The sequence below is a fragment of the Equus quagga genome, chromosome 15 (assembly GCF_021613505.1).
Source record: "Equus quagga isolate Etosha38 chromosome 15, UCLA_HA_Equagga_1.0, whole genome shotgun sequence".
Classification (NCBI taxonomy): Eukaryota; Metazoa; Chordata; class Mammalia; order Perissodactyla; family Equidae; genus Equus; species Equus quagga.
In genome coordinates this window covers 90,406,175-90,433,129 of record NC_060281.1, presented here as the reverse complement: position 1 = coordinate 90,433,129, position 26,955 = coordinate 90,406,175, and the positions used below count along the sequence as shown (strand labels likewise).

Below are 26,955 nucleotides of genomic sequence, written 5' to 3'. Positions count from 1 at the left end.
GTCCCCTTCCTGTCTCTGCCGCTGAAGGTCGAGCTGCCCAGGCCCGGCCTCTTCTCCATCGAGCCTCGCCCCTTGGGCATCTCCCGCAGGCCCAAGGCTACAAATGCCATAGTCTACTGATGGCTGACACCCACATCTGGACAGCCGCCTGACCTCCACCCCAACAACACCGTTGGATTTTTCCAGGCGGATGTCACACAGACATACCCAACTCAATGAGGCCAGAACAGGACTGTCGATCCACCCGCCTTTGCCCCAAGCATTCTCCATGTCAGTAAAGGCCACTGCCTTCCATCTACTCTGTGGCTCAGGTCCCGATGTCACCCTTGACTCCTCCATCAGGCCCACATCCAACCCCTCCTCACCCTCCAGGCTTCACACCGCCCAAGCCACCAATGTCCCTTAGAGCTGCCGCTGCTCACTGATCCTCTGGCTGTCTACAGTCCTCACAGCAGCCACAGGGATCTTGTTAAAGTGACAGTCGAGCGTCACCTCTTCACAGAGGCTTCCCAGATCAGCCCATCTAGCATGGGGCCCACTACCGGATCCTCCACTCTCCAGGTGGCTGTTAATTTCGTCAGGGCACGTCCTGTCTACACTAGCTCTCATGTTAGCATAGGCCTCTGACCGCCTGTCTCCTCGACTCCGCAGAGAGGGACAACGTCTCTATTGGCTGCTGTGTCTCCAGCATCCAGAACGTGCCCGCACACAGTCGGTGCTCAGTAAACGGTGGGCTTTCTTCAATACAAGGAATAGATGGAGTTTCTCCTTCGACCAAAATAATGAGGCCTCTCCAGCGGCCTCAGCAGCCTCCCGTCCCCACAGTTGCTCAAGTCCCCAACCCTTCCCCTCCTCTGCCCGCCCTGGGAAGACTTCCACTGGAGCCGCATGTTCCAGCGGGGTCCTGGACGTGCGGGGGATTGGGACACGCTGCCGAGTGCCTCCTTTGCTGTAGGTCAGGCGGTACTGTTTCGGGTTCTCAGAAGGAAGATATACCGGCCCCGGTCGCCCAAAGCCGTAGGGAGACGACAGAGCTGCCAGGTCAGACTCTGAGTCCCGCGAGCCCCGACCACGCCCCCGTGGGGCCCCGCCCCTTCTAGTCATTGTGCCTGGATCCCGCCATTTCTGTGCTAGCAGTCTTAGCCCCGCCCCCATGGTGGCCCGTGGGTCCTCCCTATCGGTGCTCCCCAGCTTGTCACGGAGACACCAGGTCCTCACTGGCCACACGTTCTCCCGCTGCTCCACCACAGCCACCACCACAGCTGCCACGGGCTCAATCGTGCGGTCCTGCTCACTGGCCCGTCTCCCCGACCACGCCCCCGCCCCGCCCCGGCTCCCCGGTTCCTCCTATTGGCTACCTGAACCAGGGCCCCGCCCCCTAGCCCGGAGCCCAGAGCCTCCGGCGCGGATTGGCCGAAGGCGGGCAGGCGGGGCTTGGACGCCGGTTAAAGAGCGCGCCGGCAGACTAGCCACGCCGCCTGGGAAGGTTCAACCGGGTGTCGGGGGTTGACGGCCGAGTGCCTGCAGTTGCTGGCGGTGACGCGGGCCTGCACCGCGGCCTGCGTCCTCACCACCCCGGCCGTGGCGAGCCAGGCGGGTGGTCGCCGTGGTTACAGCGCGGGGGTGGGAGGGTCCCGGTAGTTATAGCCCAGGGGCGGGGGTTCCGGTGGTTACAGCCCAGGGCCTGGGGTCGCCGTGGTTACAGCTCAGGGGTGGGGGTCGCCGTGGTTACAGCTCAGGGTTGGGGGTCGCCGTGGTTACAGTGGATCCCGGGCGGCCCCTGACGCTAACCCGGTTCCGCAGCAGCCGGAGCTCCTGGGCCCCTTCCAGCCCTACTGCAACCCGCACCTCGTCTCCGGAAGTTCCACGTGCGGCGGCGCCGCCCGCCCGGCCTACCGCCCGCCCCTCGCAGGTCTGGGGCTCGTCACCAACCTCCCCTTCTTTTGGCCCCTGGGATTCGGATTCTTCAACGTGCTCTTCGCGGGGGCGGGGAGGGAGCGGCCGGGAAGGGGAAACTGAGGCCGGCTCAGTAGCACTTCCCAGACGGACGCCCAGCTTCCGCGACTGCCGCACGCTGGAGGACGGCTTCTTTCGCGCCCACAAGACCGACTTCGTCTTCCTGTTTCTTTTCGGAGGCGTCCTCATGACCATGTCCTTCAGGGCTCTGCACTGTCAGGCGCGGCGCCTCTGGGTCCTGCCTTGTTGTCCGGGGGCACGACCCGAGCGCCCAGGCCAGGGGGCACAGAGTCTGTTCCTCTAGCTTAGGATGCACTGAGCATGCAGCGCGTGCTGAGCTCCAGGCGCCAGGGCTGGATCTTGAGAGCTGCATGCAGAGTACCACGCAGGATGCAGGTGAGCCAGGTGTGGAGCCTGGAGGTGGAGCCCTGATGCTAGGAGCAGGGCAGACTGGGGCAGGGCCGTGGTGGAGGCTGGGGTGAGGCAGAGAGGCAGAGCAGAGACTCTGTGGCCCCGACCGGAAGGGCACGCTGGATGGGGAAGGGGAACCAGTGGGAGGATTGCAGGGGCTGGGAAGTCAGAGGGACCTTGGGCAGCACTGAGGCCTGCACCAGGGGAGGGCCTCCCAGCACCTTGACTCTGGCCCGGCTGCTGGGGCTCCTGGGCAGCCTGTTCTTCCTGGCCCGGGCCAGGCCCTCATGGCCATGCTCAAGGACGTCTGGAGCCACTGCAGCCCTCGGGTGAGGGTCGGCTTCTTTGGCCTCCTCGCCTTCTGGCGCCATTCCTGCTCTGGGCTCTCCCTGCTGCTGGGCAACCCGATCCTCATGGACCTGCTGGGTGAGGCTGCCTGTCCACCCAGCCCACCCTGAGCTGGCTGTCTGCACCTGAGGGTCTGTGGGAGGGCCACCCCAGGCTGGCTGCTCCCCGACAGCCCTCCCCTGCACCTGCACTGGACCTCTCATCTGTCCTCGCAGCATTCTTACAGCCGCTGGAACAAGCCAGCCGGCCTGTAGGCTTCACGTCTTCAGGCCTAACTTGCTGGTGCCTGTGTGGGTCCTGCGAGGGTGGGGAAAGGTGGGTCTGGGTTCCAGCCGTGGCTCCCGCTCCTCGTATATCCTCAGGCCCTCCCCAGGTCCTGCCACTTCTGGGCCCTGTGAGCCTGTCCTTTGGGGCCAACTTCGGCCCTGCCCTGGGTGGCAGTGTGCACAGGACATTGGGCACTCAAGCTCCAGGGCCTGAGGTTGCTCTGGGCCTGGCTGGGCCTCCAGGGCTCTGCATGGAGGCCTGGGGAGGCTCTGCTAGCCCCAGCTCCAGACCGTGGAGGGCGGTTTTGGCATTCCCTGGCTCTCCCCAGGGACTACTTTAGGCCACATCTACTACTTCCTGGAGGATGTCTTCCCCAACAAGCCTGAAGGCAAGAGGCTGCTACAGACTCCCAGCTTCCTGAGTGTGGGGGTGACATCCCTCCCCTTGCACTCCCTCAGACAGCTCCCCGCCCCATGGAGGACCTGGGCTGGCCTCAGCCAGCTGGCCCCTCCCCACAGGAAGCTGCTACCGGATGCCCCAAAGGAGGACCCCGATAACCTGCCCCTCCCCAAGGAGTAGCCCACACCCCTGCAGCAGTGACCCCACCCAGGGCCAGGGCCAGCCCCAGAGCCTATCTCCCAGCCTCTGGTGGCCTCTATCCCACCTCTACCTTCTGCGGCAGCAGAGCAGTCTGTTCTGGAGGATGGGCCCATGCCCAGAGCTCATCCAACTAAACAGTGACCTGCGGCCTCTTCACCACAGCACCGCTCCCCCGGCCTCAGTGGCCACACCCTTCCATCCTGGGCAGGTGCTGCTGGCCATGACTTAGGGCCACCCAGCCTGGTCCTGCCCTGTCTACCTCTACCCTTAGGGTGGGGCTGGCCCAGGACACAGCTCTACTCCTGCCAAGCCTGGCCCGCCCTCTCAGACCAACTGTAGGTGGAAGGATGGGAGGCCAAGAGGCTCAAGAACCTGCCCATGCTTGCCCAGCAGAGCTTTGAGCTCACACACGGCAGGCGGAAGTTCTCATCCCAGCCCTGCCAGTGCCTTGATGGAGCCTTGGGGAAACAACCCCGTGTTGGGCCTGTGCTCCCTGCCAGTCAGTGAGGGGCTGACCAGATCTCCGTGACGGGGCTGGGATTGGCTGTCCCCAGTTGTGCTGTGTCCAGTCTGTAGGGGCTCCTGCCTGTGGTACCCTAAGGCTGATGCCTCACTTGGCCCCTCCTGTCCCTCACCAGCCACCGACAAGTGGACCTTTGCCCCATTTTCCAGCTGAGCATCAAACAGACTTGGCCAAGGCCCCGTGGGGTCAGGTGCGAGGAGGCCCGGGGCGGGTCCTCTGCCCCTTCTGTGACCCCAAAGCCTTGAGAAGTTTTCCCCTCAGCAGAGTCCTGTGACTGGCCGAGGCAGAGACCTCTGGGAAGTTGTCCCTGCCGCTTTTAGCTGAGGACCATGGGAGCCTCATCTATCCATGCAGCTCACTGTCCTCTTCTGTAAAGTGGGCATCAGATGACCTGGCCAGTCTCCTCCTTGTCCCAGACCAGTCCAAGTTACGGTTTATCCCTGGATGACCAGCAGCACGGGGTTCCTCCGGCCACATGTTCACAGATGACAAAAGTATTGGCCATAGAGTCTGACCTGACTGCTGGAGTGACAGCTTGTGGAGCAGCAGCAGGCTCTGCAGCAGTGAGGGCCGGCAGTGTCTGAGGTGAGGGTCCTGCCCCAGGGCCTGGTGCACTAGCCCTTCCCCAGGCCTCTCCTAGCAGGTGGGCCGACCTGCCCAGTAGGGCTGAGGCAGGCAGCATTCATTCCAACCAACCAGCTGTGGGGGCTCAGGGCTGTCTCCTGCCCCGTGGACTGAGCACACACCTCAGCAATGCAGCCCACCCATTTCCAAGGTCAGCCGGGCCTGGGCTGGGAATCTTCTTCTTTGTTCAGGGCCTTCTGGTGAAGCCTAGCTGTCCCCTTGCCGTGGGGTTCCAGCAAGTTCCACTCCTGGACGATGAGTAGGGGTTTGAGTACAAACTCCCTGGGACCTGTGCTCCCAGGAGGTCTCAACCCAGACAGCCAGGCCCATCTCACCCTACATCCTGGCAACCAGGACCCCCAGTCCCTACGCAGAGCTCGGCCCCTGCCCAGGGTGGGGCTCAAGCTGGGAGCCAGGAGTCACAGGGCCCCTGTCCATTCCCGTGGAGCAGAACAGTCCTGACGCTCAGCCCTGTCCTGGCATGGACGGACCTGTCAGCAAGTGAAGGTGGCGCCAGCCTGGTGCTGGGGGTCTGGGCCTGTTACCTCGGTAAGATTGCAGCTGTGCACCCAGTTCACCAAGTCAGGCTTGGCTCAGAGAGGAGCTCCACAGGTGCTGTCCTTGTGGATCCCATGTCCCTCCTATGGAGGAACATTTTCACCTAACAGACGAGGATGCGCAGGGGACCGAGCTGGGGAGAGGCCCGAGCTCTGCTTCCTTCTCTCCGTCCCCCCAACCCCCAGCCCTGAACCAGCACTGGGCTGGGCCTGCTGCTCCCCACGCGTCATTCTTCACAACCAGCCTGGGAGTGGGGAGCTGGCCCGGGCCACGGCACCAGCCAGTGGCAGAGATGGGCCCCAGCGCACCTGTTCTGAGTACGCTGCCGTACAGTGTGGGAGAGTGGTACACACCACTGGTCATGCGCACGTGCACAGCAGCCTGGGTGCCCAAGGCCCAGGGTCCAGCTACTCCAGCTGCTGGAATGAAAGCTGGTGATGTCCCCACAGTGCCCTCCCAGGACAGGGCCTCTGCAAGGGACACCAGAGAAGCAGCGATCCCACCTGGGGGCAGCCTGATCACGTGGACGCAGCAGAGCCCCAGGACAGGAGGGGGGGCTGCAGCCGCTTCCAAAGGCAGCTGGGGCGGGGGGCGGGGGGCGGAGCTGTCACTGAAAGGCAGGCGGGCCCCGTGCCCTCTGGGCCTTATGACCCCATTTATCTTCCCCTGTGCGAGGATGTGCAGAGCACGGGTCGTGGATGGGAAGCTGGAGGGGCCGAGGAAGAGGAAGGGCTGTGCTCTGACTCAGGCCTTGGGTGGCTGAGAGGGGGACCCTGGAGCCCCGTCACCCCCACCTGCCCACCTGGGATCGCATGCACACAAGGGCAAGAGGCCTGGCTCACCAACCTTGGCCACCCATCACCCCCAGCCAGGCCCTGCTCCTTGCTTTCCCCATTCAGATTTTTATGTCACCTCTCGGAAGACACAGAACATGACCTGTTGCCTTTATTGACAAAGTGTTGCTAGCCCTGCCTGGGGCTCCTATACAAAAACAGAACACAACCCCAAGTGAGGCCTCTTCCTGACCAGGAAGGTCGGGCCTGGGGCTCAGCAAATGGAATGTGTGCCTGGGGGAGGGTGGCCTGGACGGCCCCCTGCCCGTGCTCCTCAGGACGGCCTGGGCTGCCCCCTTGCCAGAAGATGGAGGAGAGGCGGGCTGACCTTCTGAATGCTCCGTGGGAGCCGAGTGCTGCTGGGCTGGTTACCAGGCCGGGGCAGTGTTGGCGAGACGCCGCATCCGCCTGCAGGAGGGGAGAGGGCAGTGACCCAGGGCCAGCTTCCTGCTCTGGGTGGCTGCCCTCCCCCAGGATCTCTAGGGCAGCCAGGTACAGGAGTGGGGACAGAGACAGGATGTGGCAGGTGGGATCCCTAGCCCCTCCCTGGGCCTGGGCCTGTCTGTTGCTTGGAGCCTGAAATTGCCCTCTGTGCTGCCTGTTCAGGCCCCACCCTCCTCTCAGGGTCCTGATACCTGGGTCTGGGCTGTGGTCAGACCTGACCGGAGGGCTGGATGGGGACTTGTCACCCAGGGGCCTGCCTCTGGCAACACAGATCCCTTCCCGGTCACCAGGTCAGCAGGGAAAGGCAAAGGTCCCACCCCTGCCTGGAAGATAGCGCCTGGGGGCACAGCCAGCTGCAGGGGCCTGGAGGGGGTACCTTGTGTTCCTGTCCTGGTCCCGGATCTTCTTTTCCATCTCGGCGTCTGTCAGGGTCTCCAGCAGCGGACACCACTGGTCAGCATCGCCTGTGTTCCGGATGGCAATCTCCACCGTGGGCAGGGGGTTCTCACTGTGGGGCGGAGAGACGAGGACCTGCTGGTTCACAGGGCAGCAGCCGGAGCGGCCCTCAGAAACCACTGTCTGCCATCACCCCGCCCCCAGCAGAAGGAACAGTGGGGTCAGGGCATGGCGGGAAGGCCCCGGGCTGTCCTGCTTCCTCCTGCCTGGGGCCCATTTCCGTGCCCAGATCCTCAGAGCAGCACTGAGAGGGAAGGCCGGGGACGCTCCTGCCACCTGAACCTCAAGGCAGAGCCGCCAGGACCTCTCCTGGCAACAACTGCTGCCCCCATGACCCCGGGCTTCTCTTCAAGCAGACTTTCAATAGGCCCTTTGCTGCCGCCTCAGCACCTCTGGGTCTGTGAGACTGCAGAGGAGAAGGAAGCCAACATGTGAGGGTGGCTTCCATGACAGGACAGTGTCGCTGGGCCAGCCATTACCACTTGACCTGGAGGGAGGGGAGGGCTGTCTGTCCTGCTTGGTGTCCAGGGCCAGGACCCACCAATCAGGAAACAGATGGAGGTGAAAAGAGACCAAAAGGAGGGTCCACCCGAGAGTCCTCTCCAGGGAATGTGTGCCTGGGGGAGGGTGGCCTGGACGCTTACTGAGGGCCGCTGGGCAGCTGCTCCTGAAGGTTCCATACACTTGGCCCTCAGCCACTTCGCTAGGGCCAAACTAAGCCCCAAAGAGGCTGGGCTCTTTGCTTAGGGCACAGAACTGGGCCCTGGAACCCTCATCCTCAACCACTGCACCCTGGGGTCCCTCAGTGACTGCCCCGGGGGCTACCTGCACATCCTCTTGCTGCCAAGAGGCCCCTGTGCCCCCCACCTGCAGGGCTGACCCCCAAACCCCCAGCCTGGCAGGCACCCCTCGGAATGCGGCTTTAACCATGATCCTCTCCCACCCCTTCCTGCTGTCCCCACGCCGGCCTCCCAGGCCCTTTGCTCCCCACTCCAGCCGGCAGCCTGTGCCTCTCTCCTGAGGCTCAGTGCCCAGAAGGCCTGCCCAGCTCTCCCGCAGCCCTGTCAGGAGTCTGCCTCCGCAGCCTGGAGCCCACACAGCTGTGAGTGTGGGGCTGCAAGTGCAGGCCAGTGAGATGGGGAGGGCCCAGAGATGCTGGCAGATGATGGAAGAGAAGAGGACAGCCCCTGGCGGTCAGCCTTGGTTTGCACACCTCCTCTGGAAGACGGCGACATTATTGCTAGGAGGGATTTTCAGAGGATGACTGTTATTACAGCAGCCAACACACATCCAGTGAGCAGCTTCCTGGGGCTATCGGCCTTGTCACACAGCCACCCTGTAGCCTGGCCCAAGGTCGCAAGAGTGATCAGCTGGGGAGGAGTGAGAACCCTTGCCTGACCGCAGAGTCCCTGCTCCTCTCATTGCCAACCAGTAAATCACGGCCAAGTGCCAGTTCAAGCCTCCACTGTGCTGCTCTCCTGGCCCAGGGTCTCAGGCACAGTGAGCACACAGGACACAGCCCTGAGCTGTCCCCGGCTCCCCGCAGAAGCAGGGCTCACCTCTTGCTGCTAAAGTCTGGCCCTTGCAGTTCTCACCCATGAGGCCCGGGAGCCTGAGGCCATGGTGGTGACTCAGACGCCAGTGACAGGGCTGCACCAGTCCCCAGCGAGTGGTCCACAGGGGCCAACCCCTCCTCATCAGCTCCTAACAGCTGTTCTGCAGCCAGCGCGGTGGTTTGGCAATCCAGGAACCGCCCAGCCACAGACCCAAACATCATTCCTCACCTCAAGGGCTCCCAGCCTACGTCCTCAGGGGGCAGACATGAAAGGCGCCAAGGCCGCACCGAGGGGAGCAAAACATGTTCTTGTCCTAATTTAAACAAGAGCCGATGAGTGGGTCCCGGAGGCCCCTTTGTTTACCTCCCCTTGCTCTGGGAAGATTCCACTCCAGTGCATTTATTCTAAAATAAGAACTCCTGGAACCAAGCATGGAAGCACGGGCCTGGAGCCAGCAGGCCCGACTCGGGTTTGGGGGGACATGCGGGAAGAGAGCCACCCTGCCTCCCGTCCCTCCAAGGGGCTTCTGATTCATGGACTTCAAGGCCGCCTGGGATGCCATTCCTATGGCACTGCAGTGTCCAGGTGATGACCCTGAGCCCAGGTGAGGGAGGGCCATGTCTGAGGTGACAGAGGGACCTGCCCTGATACTCAGACAATATCTTAAGGTTCATTTTCAATGTGGTCTCACTTTTATGACCTCAGGTGACTCAAGAGGCCAGCTGAGAAGCATCAGTATGCCCACTGTACAAATGAGAGAACGGAGTGGGGAACGGCCTCTCAACTGGGGGAGGGGGGAGGCAAAGTGCGACGTCACCCTCCTGTTCAAGACTGACTTTCAACTAGGGTGCCAAGTGCACTCAATGGGGAATGAGCAGTCTTTCCAACAAATGGTGCTGGCACAACAAGACCGTGGATTAGGCAATGGTTTCTTAGGTATGACTCTAAAAGCACAAGCAAGAAAAGAAAAAAATAGATAAATTGGACTTTATCAAAATTTAAAACTTTTGTGCTTCAAAGAACACTGTCATGAAAGTGAAAAGACAACCCACAAAATGGGAGAAAATATTTGCCAATCATTTATCTGATAAGGGACTTGTATCTAGAATATATGAAGAACTCTTACAACTCTTTACAATAATAAAGACAAATAATCCAATTAAAAAACAAAGCCCTTTTTCCAAAGAAGACATACAAATGGCCAACAGCACATGAAAAGATGGTCAGTATCATTAGTAATTAGGGAAATGCAAATCAAAACCACCACGAGGTGCCGCTCCACCCCCACCAGGATGGCTAGAACCAAACATCAGATAACAAGGGTTGGCGAGGATGCGGAGAGACCGGAAGCCTCGCTCTGCTGGTGGGAAGGTAAAGATGCAGCTCCGCTGGAAAGCAGTCTGGCAGTTCCTCAAAATGCTGGACCTAGTTCCAACATCACCCAGCAATCCCACTCCTGGGTATACACCCAGAGAACTGATAATAGGTGTTCAAACAAACACTTGTACAGGAATGTTCATAGCAACACTATTTGAAATAGCCAAAAAGTGGAAACAACCCAAATGTCCATCAACTGATGAGTGGATAAATAAGATACAGTGTATCTATATGCTGGAGTATTATTCAGCCAGAAAAAGGAATGAAGTTCTGATACAGGCTACTACACGGATGAACCCTGAAAACATTGTGCCAGACACAAAAGACCCTATATTATATGATCCTACTCATACTAAGTACGCAGGACAAGCACATCTATAGACAGAAAGTAGATGAGTGATTGCCCAGGGCTGCGATACTGGGGGCAGTGGGGAGTGACTGCTAGAGTGTGGCCTTCCTTCTGGGGTGATGAGGACGTTCTCAGACTGACTGTGGTGCTTGCACAACTCTGCGATACACTAGAACCCACTGAACTGCACACTCTAGATGGGGGAACCGTATGGTCTATGAATTGTCTCTCAGTAAAGCTGTTACAAAAACAGGCAAAGCAAACGCCACCATCAGGCCAGGGCAGGTGGGCAGAGCTCTAGGAGTAACCTCTGTGGTTCATGGTCAACCGGTCCTAAGGGACCCTGGTGTCTCCCAACCCTCATGCTGTGCCAGTGACAATGCCTCTCTGTCCCCCATCAGGCCGAGCTGCCAGGTTCTCTGACCCTTTGCCTGTCCCCGACTTCCTCCTAGCCAGCATCCTGCCCTGGCCACCTCACCCCAGGTTCCATGCCCTCCTCCCCAGACCTGCAGGCTCTGGTGACTTTGGTGGCCATGCACACAAGTCTCCTCTGCTAGGCAAGACACTATTTCTTCTCTGTGTCCCCAGCCCAGGGCACAGATCTGGCCCAGAGGAGGTGCCAGTAACTCTGCTGGATATAACTTTCCTCACAGGTGGCTGCTCACACATCTCGGTCAATGTCTGACACCCTCGCACGCTCTGCTCCGCCCCGTGCCCCACCCGCCGATAGAGCCCTGTCTCCCTTCTGTCATTCACTTTCTCTCTGTCCCTATTCCACTGGCTCCAGGACATTTACATGTCCTCTGGTTCAGCCCTGTTCTCTAGGAGCTGAGGGCCCCCACCCATGTGCCACACGCCTGTGTCCCGTGGCTCACCTACAGCTCTGCTCCCCTCAGGCCTGCCCTGCCCCCAGCACTGCAGCCTGGTCTCTGACTTGTGGGCATCTTGCCCCTGCATACCACGTCCTGTGCCCAGCAGCTTGCCCAGCTCCACTGGGAACACAACTCAGTGTCACATTGCTGAGGAGGGCACCGCAGCCAGACAGGGCTCACTCTGGGGGGAGACGGACAGGACTGGCTCCCAGAAGTCAGAGCGTTTCTTTCCAACATGGAGTGATAGAGGCCCAGAATTTAAAGACCTTTTAAAGGAGTCATGTGACTCAGCAGTTGCCAAGCCTTGTGCGTAGCAGAGACCAGGCTGGGAAAGTCCTGGTCTGGCTCTCCATGGGCCAAGTGAGGACCCAATGGGGACGCAGGAGCCCACTCTTCCTCCCCCAGGCAAGGCCCGAGGGCAGGCAGAGGCCCGGAGAGCAGGGAAGGGCTGACGCTTGCCTCCCTGGGGGAAGCTCCTGAGGGAAACAGGGGGGCAGCGAGGAGAATGCAGATTGGGGTCAAGAGAGACAAGTTCCAGTCCCCTTGCTTGCCACAGCAGGCCACAGTCTGTCCCCTGGATGATGAAGCCTGTGACGAGCCAGGCTCTGACCCAAAGCTCCCCTTCCTGTCCTTGCCAGCCTTCTCCAGAGCTTCCCACTGCCCAGACGAGACAGAGCAGACAGAGCAGGCCAGGCCCAGCGTGGAGTTCACGAGGCCTGGTGAGCTGGGGAAACGCAAGCAGCCCTCCTGATACCAAAGGAGGCCCTCCCAGACCCCCAGGCAGGCCGCGCCCCTCCTGCCTGGCTGCCCCGGGCTGCTGCGGAGGGGACGTGTCTTCCCCCTGGTCCCCAGCAGGGCAGCCGTGCCCTCAATCCCCAGGATCTGAAACCTGCACGCGCAGCACTAGAAACGCTGCCTGTCCACACAACTGGAATTGGTTAACTGTCTGCTAGATAAGGGAGGGCTGTAAGTCCTCTGTAAGTCCTGACCTGTCACCACCACAGGCTCCCGAGGGACGCCTGCTCTGGAGCTACTTGGCACACTGCTGACAGCCCGAAGCTTAACAAGGGCTTTAGGCAGAGGGCTCAGGTCACCTGGGGGTCAGAACAGAAGGGATGCTGCCAGATGTGTTGACACACTCAGGGTCCCGCTGCTGGGAGCAGCACAACACCCCTCCGCCCCAGCCCTGCCCGTGCCAGTCATCAGGTGGGTTCTGATGCCACTGGCATCTGGGGAATAAGGTACTCTGCACTGATGTCATTTCCAGGCCCTTTACCATGTCACCACCTCCCAGGACCTCAGCATCAACTCTGGGAAGTGAGAGACTGGTCTCAGGCCCACTGGCCTTGGCTCCAGGGCAGAGTGGACAGACACACACTGCACCACGAGCAGCCCTCCCACAGGAAGCGGAGACGTGGGCCAGACGCCACCTACCCAGCTCACCAAGACCTCCCACCTGGGCCCGGACCCCATCTGTGAAGCAGGACCACCTAGAGGGTCAGAGGAGGCGCTGGATGCACTGTCTCAGCCGAGATGCCTGAAGCACAGACAGCACAAGACCTCCCCCCGGGGCACAGCGGTTTCCCAGGCCCAGAACCACGGGCCCTGTGGGTGCACAGCCATTCCTTCTCTCTTGCTCAGATTTACAGGAAGCCATAAGAAAGCTGTCTCTTGGGATTTCTGGGAGAACCAGCTGAAACACAAACACACTCATGAGCTCCATTAACTGTCACGTCTTCACAAAAACACCTTCATACTTGCTCCTCATGTAACATTTTAAGCTGCAGTCCCTAAATAATGCCTGCCAAATGTGGACGACAACAGTTTGATGAGCAGAATAAATCCTAACATCCTGTTTTGATGCCGGGATACGCGGCGCCACCCCCACCACACAGCATCCCAACACAGAAAGGGAGCTTTGGGGACAGGGCTGGATATGACGAGCAGTCCTGACACGTCCGTGAGCTCCACACTCAGTCAATGCTCAAGAGTTCTACCCTGGCCAGGCCCACGCTTTGCACTGCAAGGCTACCACCAACAAGAAGGCCACGTCTGTCTCTCGAGGAGTCCCTGTCCCCCAGGCCATCCCCCACCCCAGCACAGAGGACACTGGAGCAGAATGTTCTGTCTACACTGCCGCCTTTGCAGGCAGTCTGAATGTGGCTGCATCTTCCATGCCATGCATCCAGGCTCCGGCCAGCATGGGTGCTCACCAACTCGTCTCTGAACAACGGCGAGATGCGACAGTAAAAAGAAGCTGCTGGAGGACTCCCTGACTCTCTCAAGCCGGAGAGGGCTAGATGGAGTCGCCCTTGTTTGAGACTGAATGCAAGTTCATTGGATGAAGAAGCCTGGGGTGGGTGACCCTGACAGAGGGACAGTTAGGCCAAGAGTGCAGAGAGAGCACAGAGGGGCATGAGGGCTGCGGAGGGGCTGCTGGCAGCAGAGCATGGCCCAGGCAGTCAGGGTAGGTGGAGGATGGAGGGGACAGATACAGAGCCTCCTCAGCCCCACTCCTACTGTGATGGGGCATGGGGAGCCCAGCAGTGACGCACACGAGGCGGGAGGGGTAAGCCAACCAATGGCCACAGAGGTGGTGGAGGCCACCGACCAGACCGTACTGGGAGGTTCCAGAAAGCCCCAAAGGCATCAACACACAGGGAGAAGTCTCTTCCCCAGAGCAGGTTTGCAGAAGAATGAGGGACGGACTCGTCCATGATCCTACCTGAAGGCGTAGGTCTTCTGATGCCAGCTCAGCTGTCCCCGAATGCTGTATGCAATGGTGGTGACGAACTCCCCGCCCAGCCCCAGCTCTGAGCACAGCTTCAAGGCAAACTTCTCCGGTGAGTTCTCCTTCTCCGACATGTCCCACTCGAACTGGTCCACCAGGGAGATGTTTCCCACGTGGATGTTCAGCTGGAGCCAGAACCAAAGAATACAAGTTAGGACAGTCAGCACTGCCCCCAAGCCAGGGGCCCGGGGAGGTGGGACAGCACGCTCTGGAACTGCCAGGCCGGGCTGGACCCAGCCCATGACCTACTCGCTGAGGACCAGGGCTGCCCTTGCCCTTCTCGCCGAGGTTCCTCATCCCACAGCACAGGGCTGACCCCACAAACTTCCCAGGGTGGCCAAGAAGGGCTCTGGCTCGGGGTCCCCTACAGTCACCTCAAGGGAAGACCCTGAAGTGGCCCCAGGGCACTGAGTCGCACCTCACCCCTATTCCCATCCTCCTTGCTCCCCTCACTGGCCAGCACACTCTTTTCTGCCCTTTATCCCTGCTGGTCTTGATATTTACCACGCGACTACACAGGTCAGGGAGGGCTCAGCTCCAGCGTCACTCCTTAGACACTGCCCCTGAGCACTCGCCTGAGCCAAAGCCTACCCCCTTCCTCCGTGTCTTTATGGAGTGTGCCCAGCTCTGAAATCATCTTGCTAGGTGTGCTCACAGGTTGACACTCCGCTTTTAAGCCCATAAGGTGCAGGAAAAGCCTGAGGGGAGCAAGGGCCCATGGCCAGCTCCTCCCACCACACTCTCTAGCAGACACCCTGCTGACATGCAACTTGCAGCTGGAGAGGGTCCAGGCCCTGTGTATACAGCACCCAGACCAAGACAGAACACAGCAGGTACCCCAGGAGCTCCCAACCTACACTTGCCCCGGGACCACCACCCTGACTTCACATCGCCCCGATGAGCTAGCTAGCTGTGCCCACTCTGACACTGGGTATCAATCACTGAGTCGCAGGAAGGACAATTCAGGGTTCAGCTGTGTTCACTGGGCTTTGTGTCCACAGGACTCCTCCCACTGCCATCCAGTCCTCTGTCAGGTGAGCAGGCCACAGTGCAGCTGCCCACTCATGCCACTGTCCCTGGGTGCTCAGCTAGGCTTTTAAGATGAGGCTCAGGGCAGGCAACAACTGCTCAGGACCCAGCCCACACAGGGCGAAACGCGGGACCCCACCCTGCCTCCATTCCCAAAGCCCTGCGCACCACGTTCCTGTCCTGCAGCCAAGCCCCCAGCCCTTCCCATCTCCACGCTATGCCCACCCTGGCTAACCATGATAGGCATGCGGAATGGACTCGGAAGAGCTGCCCCTTCCCCTAAGAGGCACCAGATGCCCCGTGAACCACGTCCACACGCTGGAACCCGACAGCATGTGAAGCAGCAGGCAGCCCAGAAACACATCCAAGAGGACCAGCTAGCTGGTGTGGCGGCTCACACCCAGCAAGTCCTGCTCAGGGTGCCACACCATCAGTCCTCTCAGCCACCAGGGGGCACCGTGCAGACAGGTTGCCTGTCCCCTGCCAAGTGGTCACTAATGCTTTAATTTATGAAGAAATAGAGATTACACACCTACCAAGGGGAGGCACAGGAGATACAATGGTGGGTAAAACAGACAAAAAGCCGACTTCACGGGTTGACACCCAGTGAGGAGAGAGACATAGACCTAACCAAGGTGTACACGTGGATGCATAGTATATCAGATGGTGCCAAGTGCTGAGGAGGAAAAAGAGGGGAAGGGTAGAGAGGGAAGGGACAGGAGGCCCAGGAAGGGCTCCCAGGGGAGGTGACAGTTTAGGAAGAACTGAATGAGCCTAGAAAGCAGGCCATGTGGCTCCCTCAGGGGAAGGTCCCCAGCAGACTAGGGCTGAGGCTGTCGTAAGGGCTCTGGTTTCCACAGAAGGGTCTGGAAAGCCTGCAGGGTATTTTGAGCAGAGGAGAGACACTCTGGCTGCCACTCAGACCCCTGGTGGAGGGAGCTGTCTGGCAGTGGCAGGGCGGGGTGGTGACGGACAGCCAGACTCACAAAGGGTGGGCTCACACAGAAGAGGCAGGGCCAGGAGCCCCAGGCAAGCCTGCGCAGGGCCAGGCTCCCGTCTGTGTCTCCAGCCTCGACCTGCTTCACCCTGTGTGCCTTTTCACTCCCCAGAAAGGGCCTGGCTGGCCCTGCAGCATCTGATGGCTCAACCTGCAGCAGCACTGAGCCCCAACCCTGGACCTGAGCGGAGCTGACCCAGGCCACATGCCCTGGGAAAGGTGGCCAGGCCTGGGCTTTGGTCCCAGCATCACTGAAAAGATCTGTAAGTGGCAGCTCTAAGCTAAGCCACTGCTTTGTGAGGAGAGAGCTACACCTCAGATGCCACTGCTCCAAAGATTCCTGTCCTCTGCCATGTCCCAGGAGCCAAAGAACATCCTCACAGAAGCACCCAGCTCTTCTTGAGTCCCAGTTACTCGAAGGAAACCCTAGGTGTGAGCTTCAGTTTCCTCACTTACAAGATGAGACACTAGGTCACAGTGCCCACGAGGCCTCTGGCCTGATACACGCAGCACTGTCTGACAGCAGGAGGTCCCTGATCAGCTGTGTCTGACCCCAGCACCGGCAAGCTCTCATGTCACCAAGCCAGGGAGGAAACCCAACCCGGAGACAGTCTCCCAACAGTCCACAGCCAACGCCATCCCACAGGTGGGGATTACAGGTGGGTTGGAGGGCCTGAAGGGGCCCCACGGCTGACAGCTATCCAGTCACCAAGAAAGCCTCCGGTCAGGGGAGCAGGAGGCAGCCCCAGGCACATTTTCAACTGCCTGACAGTTTTCTGTATGGCCCACATGCACCGTAGGAGTAATAAAAAAATGGCACTCGGTTCTGAAAAAAATGTCAGGGAAGCCAGCTGGTTAGACTCATGAGGACCCTGCCTGTAGCTGACCCCAGCCATTTGGAACCATGTGGTTGGGTCTGGCTAACACCGTAAGGCCACGTCCCCACCACGGTTACAGGACAAAGATGCAGCACAGAGCAGAGTCCTCGGGTCATCCTCAAGAGGCAACAGACTGAGCATGGGGACAGAAGCGAGGCTCCCACTGCTGTGCCTCACACCCCCCCTTTCTCTCCCACGACGTCCCCCTTCTTTCTCAGTCATGCGCTCTTCCTGCTGGTTGGCCATAATGTGAAACTGAAATGGGTTAAGAAAAACAAATTAATATTCCTCTCAAAAGTAATTAACTAGTAAGGAGATTAAATCAGTAATCAAAAACCTCCTGACAAAGAAAAGTCCTGGACCTGACGGCGTCACTAGTGAACTACACCAAACGTTTAAAGAGCTAACACCAGTCTCTACCGAATTCTGCCAAAAAACTGAAGACGAGAGAGTCTTCGTAACTTGCTGCCCTCATACCAAAGCCGGATACTACAAGGAAGGAAAACTATAGATCAATATTCCTTATGAACACTGATGCAAAAATCCTCAACAGAATACTAGCAAACAGAATCCAGCAGCAGACTAAAAGGATTATACGCCACCACCAAGTGGGATCTATTCCCACAATACAAGGATGGTTCAATACAAAGATTGATCAATGTAATACTCATTAACAGAACAAAGGACAAATGCCACATGATTGTCTCAACTGATGCGGAAAAAACATTTGGCAAAATTCAACACTCCTTCATAATAAAAACACTCAACAAACTAGGAATAAAAAGAAATTACTTCAACATAACAAAATCCACATATGAAAAACCCACAGCAAATATCATACTCAGTGGTTAAAGACAGAGCTTTCCCTCCAAGATCAGGAACTAGACAAGGATGCCTGCTCTTGCCTCTTCTATTCACTATCATATTGGAATTTATACCCAGACCAATTAGGCAAGAAAAAGAATAAAAGACATCCAAATTGGAAAGGAAGTGAAGTTATCTCTGTTCACAGATGATATGATCTTATATGGAGGAAACCCTTAAAAATTACACCAAAAAACTATTAGAACTAATAAATTCAGCAAAGTAGCAGGACGCAAAGTCAACACACAAATCAGCTGCATTTCTATATGCTAACAATGAACAACCTGAAAAGGAAATTAAGCAAACAATTCAATTTACAATAGCATCAAAAAGAATAAAATACTTAGGAATTAACTTAACCAAGGAGGTGAAACACTTGCACGATGAAAACTACAAAACATTGCTGAAAGAAATTAAAGAAGGCATAAAGAAATGGAAAGACAGCCTATGTTCATGTATTAGAAGACTTAAAATGTCAAGACGACGCAAAGCAATCTACATATTTAATGCAATCCCTATCAAAATTCCAATAACGTTTTTTGCAGAAATAGAAAAAAATCCATCCTAAAATTCGTATGGAATCTAAGGCACCCTGAACAGTCAAACAATCTTGAAAAAGCAGAACATGGGGCCGGCCCCGTGGCCAAGTGTTTAAGTTCGCACGTCCCGCTGCAGCGGCCCAGGGTTTTGCTGGTTGGGGTCCTGGGCGCGGACATGGCACCGCTCATCAGGCCACGCTGAGGTGGCATCCCACATGCCACAACTAGAAGGACCCACAACTAAAATATACAACTAGGTACTGGGGGGATTTGGGGAGAAAAAAGCAGGAGGAAAAAAAGGAAAAGATTGGCAACAGTTGCTAGCTCAAGTACCAATCTTTAAAAAAAAAAAAAAACACACATATTTAAAAAAAAAAAAAAGAAAAGAAAAAGCAGAACAAAGTTGGAAGCCTCACATTTCCTAATTTCAAACTTAGCACAAAGCTACAGTAATCAAAACAGGACTGAGGTAAAGACAGTCCAGAGCCCAGAATACAGTGCCCAGAAATAAACCCTCACATATATGGTCAAACAATTTTAGGCAAGGGTGCCAAGACCATTCAATGCGGAGGGGACAGTCTTTTAAACAAATGGTGGTCAGAAAACAGGATATCCACGTGCAAAAGAATGAAGTTGGACCTTTACCTCACACTATATACAAAAATTAACTTAAAATAGATCAAAGGCATTAATTTAAAACTCTCAGAGAAAAACACAGGGCAAAAGCTTTATGACACTGGATTTGGCAATCATTTCTTGGATATGACACCAAAGGCAAAGGCAACAAGTGAAAAAATAGACAAACTGGACTTCACCAAAATTAAAAAGTTCTATGCATCAAAGGACACTATCAACAGAATAAAAAGGCAACCCACAGAATGGGAGAACATATTCACAAATCACACATCTGATAAGGGGTTGATATCCAGAAGATATAGAGAACTCGTAAAACTCAAAACAAGAGAACAAAAACCTGATTTAAAAATGGGCAAAGGACTTGAATAGACATTTGTCTAAAAAAGAAATTCAGCAGGGCTGGCCCTGTAGCCTAGTGGTTAAGTTTGGCGTGCTCTGCTTTGGTGGCTCAGGTTTGCGGTTTCGGATCCTGGGTGTGGACCTACACCACTCATCGACAGCCATGCTGTGGTGGTGTCCTACGTGCAAAACAGAGGAAGATTGGCACAGATGTTAGCTCAGGGTGAATCTTCCTCAAGCAAAAAGAGGATGACAGGGCCAGCCTAGTGGCACAGTGGTTAAGTTCACACATTCTGCTTCTAGGCGGCCTGGGGTTCGCCGGTTTGGATCCTGGGTGTGGACATGGCACCACTTGGCACGCCATGCTGTGGTAGGTGTCCCACAAATAAAGTAGAGGAAGATGGGCACGGATGTTAGCTCAGGGCCAGGCTTCCTCAGCAAAAAGAGGAGGACTGGAAGTAGTTAGCTCAGGGCTAATCTTCCTTAAAAAAATAAAAAAGAGGACGACAGGCAACAGATGTTAGCTCAGGGCACAACTTTACCAGCAAAAAAAAAAAAAAAAAAAACAAGAAAGAAGAAGAAATACAAATGGCCAATAAACATATGAAAAGATATTCAAGTCACTAATCAACAAGGAATGCAAGTCAAAACCACAATGAGATAACACCACCTCACACAGAGGAGGCTCTGAAGCAGGCAGGCCTAGCCCATATCCCAGCTCCACCACTTCTAAGCTGGGGAGTCTGGGGCAGGTGACCTCACCTCTCCATGTGCCCACCTCTTCACCTGTAACACAGCTGGGAAGGTAGCACCTTCCCCCAGGACTACAGCAGGTTACTGAGACAGTGCGGGGTGTGTTGGGCTCAGCCTAGCTCATGGGAAGAGTGTGGCAGTGTGCTCATCTTACTGCGGGCCTCCCTGCTCTGCCTATTGGCTGGACTTATCTCCTCTGTACCACCCAGGCTCAGCTCATGCCTGGCAGTGACCCGGTAGGACCCCCTGAATGCACCCAGAATGTGATACCTTACTCAGAGAAGTCAGCCCACACCCTGTCTGGGGTGAGCAGAGCCATGTGTTGCCTTGAAGGACGGCTTTGCAAAAGCCCCATCCTGCAACACAAACCCTAAAGACAGATTTCTGCCAAGGCCTCAGTGTACCCCAGTACGCTGTGACCTGCGCTCCCCCCGCCCCCGGGCCAGGACAAGGAAGGCCCCAGCATAGGGCAAGGAGCAGCCTACCTTGATGATGACACGCTGGTCTGACTGGTCCTCCAGGATGCTGTCTGTCGGGTAGGACTCGATCTGCTGCCTGATGGCAGAGGCGATGGCTGGCACGAATGTCAGTGGGTTCAAATCCAGGTCATCACAGAGGATTTCTGAAAACATCTCAGGGGTCATCAACTTCTCTGAAATCAGGAGAGAGGGCAGGGATTGCTGACTCATTACAGGGCCTAATCTCACCATGGTCAGGCCTTGCCTCCCCCCACCCCTTCCCCTCTGCCAAACCTCCCGGACAAAGATGAGGATGAAGATGAGGATGGCAGGAAAACTAAGGGTGGCCCTCCCTGGACATGGATGGGAGAGGAAGCACAGGATGGGCATCCTCATTCTGGTCCTCATTCCACACACACCTCCTCCTCCTCCACACTTGCCAACACCTTGATCTCAGACTTCTAGCCTCCAAAACTGGCAGGAAATAAATTTCTGTGGTTTAAGCCAATGCATCTGCAGTACTTTGTTAGAGCATCCCTGGCAACTAACACAGGTTCCTCCCGGATAAGCCACTTTGAGGTCAGTGTCCTAGCAGAGGATAGAACAGATGCATGTCCATCCACCACTTCCTCACCTCACTTTCCTTAGTACAGAAATCCCTCCAAGATAATATTAGCCTGCTTGTGGCTTTTTATGGACTTGCCCTCAGATTCTGACTCTGTGGGCATGCACTCAAGATGGTGACAAGTTTGAAGGTGTGTACGAATCCGGGATCCTGGAAAGGTAACTGCACCAGGCATGAGCTTGCAGGGACCGTCTGCAACTGGCCAGATTACAACAAGATCCTATGTGGTCAAACGTTTTCTCCTCCTTCTGCCCTGTTCTTACAACCCAAAATTTAATACGACCACATGACACACTGGGATTAGCCACAGATAAGAGGAAGCCAAGAATGAATTCCCTCACAAGCACATGGTGTGATTCTGGCATCGAGAATCAGGTCTGCTGGGGACCAGCCCAGTGGCACATGGTTAAGTTCACACATTCCACTTCAGCGGCCCAGGGTTCGCCAGTTTGGATCCTGGGTATGGATCTATGCACCACTTGTCAAGCCATGCTGTGACAGGGGTCCCACATATAAAACAGAGGAAGATGGGCACGGCTGTTAGCTCAGGGCCAGTCTTCCTCAGCAAAAAGAGGAGAATTGGTGGCAGACGTTAGCTCAGGGTTAATCTTCCTCAAAAAAACAACCAGGTCTGCTCAACAGACAACCGACCCCACCATATCCTCAGTAGCCCAGAAGGAAGGCCAGAGAGCAGCCATACAGCCATGCTAACAGCACCATCAGGACAGACCCCAACACTCAGCCAGCCCATGATCAGTAACTCATAAAGCACAAAGCTAAAGTGTTCAGGCTAAGCACTCTATGAGTATGTTATTCAGAGCATTTTTAAAAATTAACCTTTTTAGTTTGAGATAATTGTAGATTAACATGCAGCTTGGTTACTGTAACCGTACAGCAGGCTTGAGATGGGGGAGACTGATTCCTCCCACTTTCTTCTTCTTTTTCAACATTGCTTTAGCTATTCTAGTTCCTTTGCCTTTCCATATCAATTTTAGAATAATTTTGTCTATATCTACAAAAAATCTTGCTGGGATTTTTCACAGCAATGGCATTAAACTTGCATATCAATTTAGGGTGAACTGGTATCTTGAATATTCTACTCCATGAACATGGTATGTCTGTCCATTTATTTAGATCTTCTTTAATCACTTTCATCAGTGTTTTGCAGTTTTGCCATACGAGCCTTGTTTGATTTACAAGTACATGTTTGATTTACACCTACGTATTTCTTTTTTGTTGAGTCACTAAAAATGGTAATATATTTTTAATTTCAGTGTCCACGTGTTCACTAATTGTATACAGAAATATAACTGACTTTTGCATGTTCATCTTGTTATCCCATGACCTTGCTGAACTCGGTTAATACTAGAAGTTTCTTTTTTGTTGTTGTTGATCTCTTGAGATTTTCTATGTAGACAATCAGATCATCTACAGAGACAGTTTTATTTCGTCCTTTCTGACCCATATGTCTTTTATTTCATTTTCTTGCCTTATTGCACTGGCTAGTACTCTCAGCACTATGCTGAATAAGAGTAGTGAGAGCAGACATCCTGGCCTTGTCCCCGACCTTAGGGAGAAAGCGTTTGGCCTTTCACCATTAAATATAATGCTAGCTATAGGATATTTTATAGATGTTCTCTATCAAGTTGAAGAAGTTTCCCTCTATTCTATTCCCATTTTTCTGAGAGTTTTTATCAAGAACGAGTGTTGAATTTTGTTAAATGCTGTTTCTGCACCAATTGCCACGGTCAGGCAATTTTTCTTCTTTAGTCTGTTAATATGGTGGATTACACTGACTGATTTTCAAATACTGAACCAGCCTTGCATTCCTGGAATAAACCCCACTTAGATCATGGTGTATAATTCTTTTATAGATGGCTGAATTCTGTTTTTGTTAAGGATTTATGCTTCTATGATCATTAGGGATACTGGTCTCTAGTTTGCTTCCTTTGTATTTGCTTTGGCATTAGGTAATACTAGCTTTATAAAATAAATCGGCAGTGTGTTCTCTTCTATTTTCTGGAAGAGACTGCATAGAATTGGCGTTAATTCTTCTTCAAATGGTTAGCAGAATTCTCCCGATATCCACCTGGGCCTGGAGATTTCCTTTTTGGGAGGTTTTAAATTATGAATCCAATGTCCTTTAATAGTTATAGGGCAATTCAAACTATCTATTTGATACTGGGTGAGTTGTGGTAGCTTGAGTTTTGCAAGGAATTGATCCATTTTGCCTGACTTGTCAAATTTATGTGTGTAGAGTTGTTCGTAGTACTCTCTTCCTTTTGAAATCTGCAGGGTCTGTGATGATAAGCCCCTATTTCATTTCTGAATTTGGTAATTTGTATTTCTCTCTTTTGCTGTCAGTCTTTCTAGAGGTTTGTCGATTTTACTGATTTTTTCCAAAGTACCAGCTATTTCATTAATTTTCTCTATTACTTTCTGTTTTCAGTCTCACTGATTTCTGTTCTTTATTATGTCTTGTCCTCTGCTTGCTTTGGTTTCATTTTGCTCTTCTTTTTCTTGGTTTTTGAGGTGGGAGCTTAGAGTATTGATCCAAGACTTCCCCTCTTTTCCAATATATGCATTGGTGCTATAAATTACCCTGTCCGCACCACTTTAGCTGTATCCTACAAGTTTTGACATGCTGTATTTTCATCCAGATCCATGTGTATTACTTTAATTTCACTTTAGATTTCCTCTTTGAACTATGGTTTAGAAGTATGTTGTTTAGTTTACAACTATTTGAGTCCATTTTGGTTGAAGAACACACACTCTACGATTTCAATTCTTTTAAATTTGCTGAGGTTTGTTTTATAAGCTATGATATGTTTATATGGTATTTGTTCCAGAGGGACTTAAAAAGAATGTGCATTCTCCTGAGTTGGGTGGAGTGTTCTATAAATGCCAATCAGATTCCACTGGTTGATGGTGTTGCTGGGTTCTTATATCACCTTGCTGATTTTCTGTCTAGCTGTTCTATCAGTTGTTGAGAGGGATGGTGAAGTCTCCAACATAACTGTAGATTTGACTATTTCTCCCTTTAGTTCTATCAATTTTGTTTCACGTATTTTCCAGCTGTGTTGTTTCGTGCACATACATTTAGGATTGCTATGTCTTCTTGGTGGATCGACTCTTTTATCATTATTTTATGCCCTCTCTATCTCTGGTAATTTTCTTTATTCTTAAGTCTGCTTTATCTGATACTAATATTGCCATTCCTGCTTTCCTTTGATTAATATTTGCATAATACATCTTTTTCTATATTTTTATTTTCAACCTACCTATATCATCATACTTGAAATGAGTTTCTTGTAGATAACACATTATTGGATCATTTTTTAAATCTACTCTGCCAACCTCTGTTTTCTAACTGGCAATTACTGACATCAGGGCCAAGTCTGCCATTTTATTTTTGTTTTCTATTTTCGTTTTCCTGCCTTACTGTGGGTTACTTGAACATTTTTTGGGATTCCATTTTGATTTATCTACAGTATTTCTGAGCACATCTCTTTGCATAGCATTTTTAAGTGTTCCTCTGCCTATTATGTTATATATATATATATATATAACTTATCAGTCTACTGGTTCCTTCACTTTACCAATTCAAGTGAAGTACAGAAACATTACCTCTCTGTACGTCCCTTCATCCTCCTCCATTTATAGTATAAGTGTCTTAAACATTTCCTCTACATACATTTAGAACCACATTAGACAATGTCATAATTTTGGCTTCAACTGTCAAACATAATTTAGAAAACTTGGGAAGGAAAGTCATTGTTTTTACCTCTATGTTTGCTTATCATCTTCTTCCTTCTTGGTGTTCCAAAGTTTCTTCTTTTATTATTTCCTTCTTTTAGCCATTCTTTTATGTTAAGTGTACAAGTGACAGTTTGCCTTCATCTGAGAAAGAGAGCCCCTTCAATCCTGAAGGGTATTTTCACCGGGTGAAGGACTCTGAATTGTCAGTTCTTTTCTTTCAGTGCTTGAAAAACACTATGCCACTTCCTCAGGCCTTCACGGTTTCCGATGAGAAACCGGGTGTCACTCTAGTCTTTCCCTGTAGATAAGGTGTCATTTTTCTCTGGCTGCTCTCAACATTTTTCCTGTATGTTTAGTTCTCAGAAGTTAAATTATGATGTGTCTTGGCACGGATTTTTTTGGGTTTATCCTGTTGAGGTTCGCTCATCTTCTTGAATCTGTTATGTGGGTTTTTTTAAGCATCCAAAGTGATCAGATGGAAACCAACCTCTACAGGCTGCTTGCTGTAGCCATGCCCTGTGGTGCAGACCCTGAGGGCCCCGATCACTCCTTTACCGTGTGCAGGAGCAGATTCCATACGTTTTCCTGAGGCAGTTCATGGCACTGCCCTGGGATCCTCTCCTCCCCCTTCGGGGCCAAGGTGGCGTCTATGTAGGCAGGTGTTCTGCTTTGGCAGCTCATCCTCTCTGGAGGACTTCAACACTCCCCCAGGAGGCTGACTACTGAGGCAGATGATGCCATACTTCACCAGCAACTCTGATAAGCTCCCTTTCACGTCCTTCTCAAAGGACATAACCTCGAACTCAGGATTAAATGATGCCTACCAAAAGCTTGTCGCAGCCAAATCCTGGTTACGAAGGACGCCCTGAAGGACATACAGCTTGTTCATGCTGCTCAACTGGTGCTGCTTCACATTTTTAATCCTTCTGTGATAAAGACTCTCATGTCCACCTTTAAGGTTACTTTCAAAGTAAACGAGACACAACTAAAAAGAAAGCCAGCAAATCAACAGCAATTTTGAATGTGCTCTTTCAACTACCATGGCAGGGGTGTGGCCTCCTATCCACCAGTTAAGCATTATAGCTCTTAGACACCCTAAATGCCATGCTGGGCTAAAGAAGGGTTTGCAGAACAACACTATTTTGGTTCTCCAAGTGTTTGTACTAAATTCCATTTAGTGGGATACGGTATGTTACATGAGGACTCCTGAGGAAGAACCTGGAGAAACTCACAGTGGAGTTCACGAACGGACGCTGGTCTTCATTACATTATACTGTGTCCTCTTCATGACAGCCACAGGAAACGGTTCTCTCAGATTTAAATACTACGTGCAATTCTGCTTCTTCTGAGCCACCAGCGGCTGCTAATCTTGACCACACTGAGAACTGCTTATCATGTCTCTCTCTGCCTGGTTCTGAAGGGCTGACAGCCATGCCCATCTCCTAGCAAGGTACACCTACTGAATTGTGAGCGTGGACCAGAGCACTGGCTTCATTTTATGTCTCCTAGTTTCATTTTCCCTTGTATCCAGTTATTCCTAACCACTCCTTCTTCCTTTGCTTTACTCTTTTATACTGAGCGTCCCTCCATAAGCTGCCTTACATCCCTTCTGAAACAGGGTGGGGGTATAAACAAACAGTAGGAGCTTTCCACATGTCGTTGAAACAAAGGAACAAGACAATACATGTACAGATGCAATCTGAACCTAAGTTCCTATGTTGGGCCAGCTTCTAAGCTAAGTGCTATAAGAAAAGCAGCAATTAAAAACAAGGACCCTGGGGCCAGCTCAGTGGCGCAGTGGTTAAGTGCGCACGTTCTGCTTCTCAGCAGCCCAGGGTTCACTGGTTCAGATCTCGGGTGCAGACATGGCACTGCTTGGCAAGCCATGCCCCCACTGGCCCATTGTTCCGTCTCTAGGGACCCTGGTTAGAGGAAGATGGGCATGGATGTTAGCTCAGGGCCAGTCTTCCTCAGCAAAAAGAGGAGGACTGGCAGTAGTTAGCTCAGGGCTAATCTTCCTCAAAAAAAAAAAAAAAAAAAAAGACAAGGACCCTGACCTCAAGTGGTTGCAATGAAGAGAGAGAGATGAATTAACAAATAACTATAACGCAGG

At 53.5% G+C, this 26,955-nt stretch overlaps 2 protein-coding genes across 3 annotated transcripts in view; one reads left to right on the top strand and one right to left on the bottom strand.

Moving 5' to 3' along the window:
- The first annotated feature begins 1,153 nt into the window (after nucleotides 1–1,153).
- On the top strand, nucleotides 1,154–3,582 carry DERL3 (derlin 3). The gene is given in 9 exon segments (XM_046641055.1): nucleotides 1,154–1,284; nucleotides 1,452–1,584; nucleotides 1,804–1,870; nucleotides 1,913–1,982; nucleotides 2,056–2,176; nucleotides 2,500–2,640; nucleotides 2,643–2,793; nucleotides 3,311–3,405; nucleotides 3,505–3,582. Coding segments are annotated over 9 exon segments (987 nt in total).
- A 2,623-nt stretch (nucleotides 3,583–6,205) lies between these two features.
- The window catches only part of SMARCB1 (SWI/SNF related, matrix associated, actin dependent regulator of chromatin, subfamily b, member 1), a 32,874-nt gene continuing 12,124 nt past the window's right edge, over nucleotides 6,206–26,955 (bottom strand). For both annotated transcript variants that reach the window (XM_046640500.1, XM_046640501.1), the window contains exons 6-9: nucleotides 20,486–20,652; nucleotides 13,900–14,090; nucleotides 6,941–7,072; nucleotides 6,206–6,528 (exon numbers count right to left, since the gene is read on the bottom strand). In XM_046640500.1, coding sequence (XP_046496456.1) covers nucleotides 6,489–6,528; nucleotides 6,941–7,072; nucleotides 13,900–14,090; nucleotides 20,486–20,652 — 530 coding nt within the window. In that variant the 3' untranslated portion in view covers nucleotides 6,206–6,488. The remainder of the gene's footprint in view (nucleotides 6,529–6,940; nucleotides 7,073–13,899; nucleotides 14,091–20,485; nucleotides 20,653–26,955) is intronic.